This window comes from Dipteris shenzhenensis, chromosome 24 (genome assembly GCF_047967505.1).
Source record: "Dipteris shenzhenensis isolate YYH24624 ecotype China chromosome 24, Dip_SZ_1.0, whole genome shotgun sequence".
Taxonomy (NCBI): domain Eukaryota; kingdom Viridiplantae; phylum Streptophyta; class Polypodiopsida; order Gleicheniales; family Dipteridaceae; genus Dipteris; species Dipteris shenzhenensis.
Genome location: NC_141619.1, coordinates 20,494,792 through 20,501,675, shown reverse-complemented (window position 1 = coordinate 20,501,675; position 6,884 = coordinate 20,494,792). Strand labels below are relative to the sequence as shown.

At 41.6% G+C, this 6,884-nt stretch overlaps 1 protein-coding gene across 2 annotated transcripts; it reads left to right on the top strand.

Annotated features, from left to right (window-relative positions):
* Window positions 1-281: 281 nt before the first annotated feature.
* LOC147886348 (uncharacterized) lies at window positions 282-1,671 on the top strand. 2 transcript variants are annotated; one of them, XM_087395629.1, is made up of 2 exons: window positions 282-883; window positions 1,007-1,671. In XM_087395629.1, the coding sequence occupies exons 1-2, from the start codon at window positions 545-547 to the stop codon at window positions 1,646-1,648; spliced, it is 981 nt and encodes a 326-aa protein (XP_087251755.1). In that variant the 5' UTR covers window positions 282-544; the 3' UTR covers window positions 1,649-1,671. The 2 variants fall into 2 exon arrangements, with proteins under 2 accessions (XP_087251755.1, XP_087251754.1); XM_087395628.1 differs by having other exon boundaries at window positions 285-455; window positions 490-1,671.
* The last annotated feature ends 5,213 nt before the right edge of the window (window positions 1,672-6,884 follow it).

Below are 6,884 nucleotides of genomic sequence, written 5' to 3'. Positions count from 1 at the left end.
ACTAACTAGATAGGTGAGGGACGGAGCGTGCCATGGGTACATAGGTAGTGACGAAGGGGGAAGTTAAGTTGTAACAATAGATTCTTTTTCTTTGCAAAAGAAACTATATAGTCTTTTGACCACATGCAAAAAGAGTTCTAGAAAGGAGTTTACGTAATGTAAAGTTATACATAAACTTGGCTAACTTGGAAAAGTCGCACTTCGTAGTACGCGCCTTTGAATTCGTCACGCTTCGGATTTCCCGTCACTGAAAACGTCAATGCTTCATCGTTAAAAACGAGCTTCTTAGCCGCCTTCTGTCATCGCTTGCGCTGTTTGTCAATTCGACAGCATCGTTTAGCAGCCGTAACTTCCAATCCCGGTCATATACCTCTCACCGCACACAGCTTCGTAAGGCATCGTCTGCGAGCTTGAAACCTCGTCTCTCTCTCTCTCCCCCCCTCTGACTCTCTCTCGTTGTACCAGAAACCGCCTAGCTTGGTAGCTCAGAGCTCAGTTTCTGTTCCCTATTCTTTCCTAGGACTAATTCCCATCCCAAGAGCCCATGAACACCCTCTCATTCCAGCCTCCCCCTGCTGATGATCTGCAGCCCAGCCCCAGCTACACGCCCACGCCTTTCCGGACCGCTCCTTCAAGCCCAGCCAGGGAGCCAGACCATGTTCCCACAGCGCTGTCTGTCTTTCACACTGAATGGAAGGGATTTGTGTTTGCCACGGAGAATCGAAAGCCGGAGGCGAGATCCGAAGCCCACGGAGCCTCTTTCACTGACTCGGACTTTGAATTTGATGCCGCCGCTTCGGATGTCGAAGGGTTGCCTATATCGCCCACGTTGATGATCTCCTCTGTACCTTGCAGCGATGGAGTACAATTTCCAAGACAAAAGGTACCTGTTCTGCAAAGCCCTCCGAGTCGATTCCCACCTGCACTCTCTGTCAGGCAACTTATGGCTGCAGAATTAAGTGATGAAGCCCGGTCTTGCTCTTCTTCTTCCCCACAAACGCCTCAGTCGACAAGGGGGGGCCAGGAAATCAGCACATGGGGAGAAGCTAGGCTCTTGGACGACGCAGCAGAAAGCAAGTCATCAGATGTGATAAGAAGAAAGCAAAAGAGCGATTCCTGGACGGGCACCACTATAGAGCAAACGAAGAGCACTTCGGACCGGCAAATTTTACAGCTTTCGCCAAGAGTCCACACAAACGACGACCAGGACAAGCACTCATCAGAGAGTTTCGACATATTGTCGAGGGAGTCGTTCTCGGTGGATGAGGAGCCAACAAGCTCGAACGGGAAGCACGGAAAGAAGTGGGTGTTCAAGGATTTGCTGAGGAAGGGCAATCGGTCGAGAGGAAGTGGGTCGTCGTCAAGGACGTCGGATGAAGTGGAAAGGCAGAATGAGAGGGCGATGGAAGGGGGAGGGAGGAGTCCAAGAAGGTCTGTGGAGGGATATGGGAAGCCATGGACGCCGGGGAGGTCTCCAGTGGTGAGATCTGCGAGGCCGATGACGCCTCATGAGGCTCACTACAAGATGCAAAGAGCACAGATGGAAGAGGTGAGGAAGAAGACAACATTGCCATACCGGACCAGTTTGCTAAGTTGCTTGGGAGGGGCTCTTTTCGCTCATCCAAGTCTTCACAACCAAGTTCTATGATCATAAGGGAGGCTCCCCCAACTGAGTTGGTTGTGAGTCCTCTGCCATTGCAGATGAAAGAGGATAGCTTCAGCCCCAACTATGTACATAATTTTAGAGCTCATACAATTTGGAGGTTTTTGAGCTATGCCTCCCCCAAACCTATTGTACCAGCTACTGTGGAGCTGAGTGAAAGCTCTTAAGTACAAGAAGGTGTCATACACCTTGATCCCACAGATGAAGCACCTAATGCTGAGGACCAGAAGCCACAGGAGCAATCACAGAGTGCTGAGGAGGAGCAGACACAGGAGCAAAGACCTGCTGCTGATGTTGAGGAGAAGGTGGAGAAGCAGCAAAGAGAGGCTTCTGGGGCAGTGGAGGAGACAGGATGGAGCACGGACAGGATGGAGCAGCAGAGAGAAGATCCTCCAGAAAATGTAGAGCAGCCTCTGGATGAAACTGTACATAAATAGAAAATGGATGTTAGAAATATGTTCTGCAGATTCAGCTAAACAGTTCTGTACAAAATCTTACTTGATTGAATACAAAACCTTTCTTTATGGAGTCTGTGTTATCTCAATTTTAAAATTTTCTATGTCTTTGCATTTAACTGCGCTCTCTCTTCTTCTGAGTAACTGCAAAAAAGCAATATGAATTAGAGTGGTAAATTAAACTAATAGCAATGCTTAATGAGACTAGGATAAATCAGATGGTGTACCTTTCTGTTGTTGTAGATAAATAAAAAGTCGTTTGAGATAGAACCTTCAGTCTCAAACAGAATGTCACTGCGCAATTGAGCTAGGGAGCAACATTATCTTAATGAGATATTGGCTACCACATCACCATTCTCAACAACATCAATATCAATAAGTTTATTTTCTGCACCAAAAGACTCTTCATCTTGATCCATTGGGACAAGCTTTGTGCCTAGCATTCGACTGCGCTTGTAATAAAAAGAGAAAATAAAATTTTGTGATGCAACCATGTACTTCAGTTGCATAGAAGGTTGGACCACCTCACAAAACACTGAACTACATGTCTTCTTATCCCAACCTTTATCCAAAAATTGTGGCATGCATGCCGAATTTGTTGCTTTAACTGTGAACACTGTTTTTAAAACCTTTACTGGAAAGGTATTAAACAAGTCTACAAAAACTGTGAGAGGCATGCACAAAGAAATTTTTACTATCCTAGTGGCAATATTGGGCCTCAGAGCTTTCTGTACTTCTGTAAAAAGCTTCGCCCTATATGCCTCTGTAACACTAGAATGTGGGTGAGGCCAATCCACCGAATTCCACGCCGGAAGGTCTTGTTTTATTAATACACCATGTGTGTTAGCTTTGTCCAGCAACTGATAAAAATGATCAGTAAAAAATATACCCAATTGAGCTAGCTCTGTTGCACATCGACCTTGGTATTGTTGTTCTCCTATTGATCCATGCAGAACATCTATAAATCCCAGAATACAATCGATGTTTTGCCATGTCTCATATGATGAAGGATATAAATCTGAAATAAAACAACACAAGAATGTCAATAAGCTAAGAGAGAAAGCTTCATCTTAAAAATCCATACACCTCATGAAGGAAAAAACCACAATAGAAAAATATACAATTAGGCCTGTGTTGCGGAAGATTTTTTGGATAGTCTCGCAAGACAAGTTCTTTATGCATGTACACGTGCTGAATCAAAACTTCTTTCACGGATATCTTCCCTTTGGTGATTTTAAAATCTCGTACTCTTCCCTTCCACGATGCCAAGAAAATGTTTTTTGTCTGGGGTCTTTTTCTTTTGCTAGGTTGCATGAGCACCCATGCTCCTTTCGAAACACTAAACCTTTCCCAAGTTCCTTCCGTTTTGACTGTACTTGAATTCTCTACCGATGAAATAGAAGAAGCAGGTCGACGGGGTAAAGATGTTTGGTATAATTCTGCCTTCGTAGCATTATCATCCATAGAGCGTCTTCCACAAGAACGGCCGTGGTTTTGGTTCACCATGGAGATTTTCTGAATCTGTAACAATAGCAAAGTAATGTAACTAAGATAACAATTTGAAGTTTCAAGAAAGAGAAAGTGGGCAAACAGACAGTTGACGAGAAACATCTTACTCTACGCCAAACAGGATCAAGGGAGCAGTTTTGGAAAAGAAAGGCTATTGCACAATGAGGCAATGGTGTAGAATGGTAGACCTTTCGCACGAAAGGCAGCACAACATTTGAAAATTCAAAGGAAGGTGGAAGCAGGAAGAATCTTGTCAGATAAAATGTCAGTTTAGATTCTATCTTCTTGTCCAAAGATCTTCTGAGAATAAAAAACCAATCTCCTCATTAATGTAGCACGCTTGTACTTACATAAAGTATTGTTTCTTTTTTCTATTTTCTCTTATTTTCGTGAATTTTCAACGTTACGTTGGCCTTCTATTGATTGGTTGAGAGCTTATTTTTCCAAACCGTTAAAGGCCCCAAAATGAGCTTCCTTTTTTCCTAATGCCCCTCCCCCCAAAAAAAAGCCTCTAGCCTTGTTATAATTCCTTTATTTTTTCAATTCAAGAACCACCATTATGCCCCCCCTCTCCTTATAAGAGGAGGGTTCAATATGGAAATCCTTCATTTTGAGAGCAAAGAACAAGGGGGCACATTATACCCTTGAAATCTACCCCTTTTCTACCATTCTTTTATTATGTACATTGACTTGAAGCCAAAAAATACTCCTTTCTAATGTCAAAATGTTTCATGTACAAACAAATGTGTTTTTAGAGTTAGACACAACCATTATAATGTTGAGTGTGCCTACATGATAAATGATAAGACGAAAATATGTGGAACAATCCTATATATGTATTGTGTGTGATTCCTAAGGGGTGCATGATATGACATGCCTTTAAGGAGTATTTAAAAACCCTTTATATGTGAAGTCTGTATGGATAAAATGAGCCTTTTCTTATACAAACTTATGATTTCTCCCAATATTCAATTTAAAAAACCCCACATGTAAATACATTTCTATAAATTTACCTTAAATTGTTAAAGTAAAAATCCCTCAGTTTGAGTCCACATGGTATACTTAATATTTTGTGTAAAACCCTACGGATGTGATTATTGATGAGAATGCATACATATGCTGCATACTTTGTCTTACTATATGTGTTCATTTATGAAAGAGTGCATGTATGTGGGCATGCATGGATACACATGTCTAGCTAGAAAGATGCATTAAGAGAACTATTGAGTGTGTAATAGTTCACACTCGATAGTTTTCTTAATTTTTGTAGTTCAACACCCTAAGGGCTCTCTCCTGATTTCTCCATTATTTTGCTCATCTATACTTCCCATCTATGTATCCTAAAGGCCCTTAAGTTATTACATGCACATAACTTAAGCTAAGGGGAAACTTTGGCATAGAGATAGATACCTTAATTCAAAACCTTGGGTTCAATCAAGTGGTCGCACACGTTGCAAGGCCTCCCAAAACTTCTTTTCAAAAGGATGCTTCTGAATCATGAAAGAAGCACCAATAACTTCTCCCACTCCTTGAAAGCACTAACATACTCTAGATTGATCATTCAGATATTTGGGGTAATCCACCAAGTGTCCAACTAATGCCTTGTATTTCAAAACCTTCATGGGATGATTAATCCAAGAACATATGGATTTACTTAAGCAAAAATCCGATGCACACCTACCTCTTTCCAAGAGTTCAAAGCCCTTGTGGGAAAACCAATCTAGAAAATTAACGCCGAACGAAGTAGGAAACTCAGCAAGGCAACAATAGGAAGAGCAAATGTCAGTCAATATTTGGCGATCCTATTGATGATTGACATGTTGAAAGGTTGAGTGGGGAATTGAGTAGATTGACTATAGGAGTTTGTAGAACCAAGTGAAGAGATTCTAAATAGTAGTACATGCTGACTCATGCAAAGCTACAACAATTTATTGATTTGGAGAATAAACTATAATCCTGACATTAGGAGTGAACTGGTTCTACATTTTCATCCAAGACAACCTAGTAACTTTTAGGTTCTAGCAAGAAGTTTCCAAGTAGTCATCTATGGCAAGTTTAGATTCTGAAGGAGCCAATGAGTATGCCCGAGGACTGAGCCATGTGTGTGGATCCCCAAGTAGACGATATGAATATGGTACAGAGATAGGATATGTCTTGAACCCGGAACAACAAAGAAGATCTTTCCATGAATCAGAGATGGAACAAGAAAGCATTCATGATCTTGACCAAGAATCTAGTCATGGACAAGCCGAGCTAGTAAGAGCTTGTACCATAGAGCAAGGTCGAGTCAGGGGACACTTAGCCCTACTAGATCATCAATTCATAGACAGATTAGAGCTAGCAGGACATTGCATGATAGGATAGCATCACGACAAAGGACACCTAGCCCTATTGTGCCATTGCTAAGCAATAGAACACCAAGTCACATACCACCATTAAGAAACAGAACACCCAATCCTCTTGCATAGCTGCCAAGCAACATAATCACGAGTCCTAGACCAATGCCTGAATGTGGTCACTTATGACATCAAAGTTCGAGTCCTGGTTCCAAAGGTTTGAGTGGTTGAAAAATGAGTGTGATGATGACCAACTATTGGGAGAGGTCATCACAAGCATGTCCATAAGGATGGATGCCGACATAAAGATGCATGTCATTTAAAAAAGCATCATGCTAACAAGGAGAGACCCAGGCTTTTTACAAGTTTATCACACCAAAGGAGAGTATTTGAATTATTCTTCCTACACATTGACTAAGGCAGCAAGACACTGGTTTAATAGGCTTCCAATTGGTTGCTTCAAATATTGGCAACCAATGTACAAGGCTATTCTCAAAAGAATTTAGTCAAGAAATTAATGAAGAAGACATTTGCACCAAGCTTAGTGATTTAAAATAGAAGGAGAATGATTCTATTCTCAAGATTTGGTCCCGAGAATGTCAGCATTAAATCTAGCGAATGTAAGCATTAAATCTAGCTCAAAACACTAACAATCATGAGGAGTCCGACTATTGGTGTGCAAAGAAGCAAACTCCAAATGTGAACCAAGTGAAAACTAAGTCCAAATAATGGATGTCTTCCTAAACCTGAGCAAAGCAAGGGTAAAGGTAAGAATGCTAAGAACAAGAACCAAGGTCCTTCCCAGAACCAATAGTATTTCTACAGAGGCAATCACATTGAGGCTGAGTGTGCATTGTGGCAGAGCATGTGAAATTGCTAAGAAGTGACATGGACAGATAGGAAATTGATCCTGGCTACTAA

Bases quoted from the DNA above. Each gene is read 5' to 3' on its own strand.
- LOC147886348 (XM_087395628.1), top strand. From the start codon at position 545: ATGAACACCCTCTCATTCCAGCCTCCCCCTGCTGATGATCTGCAGCCC.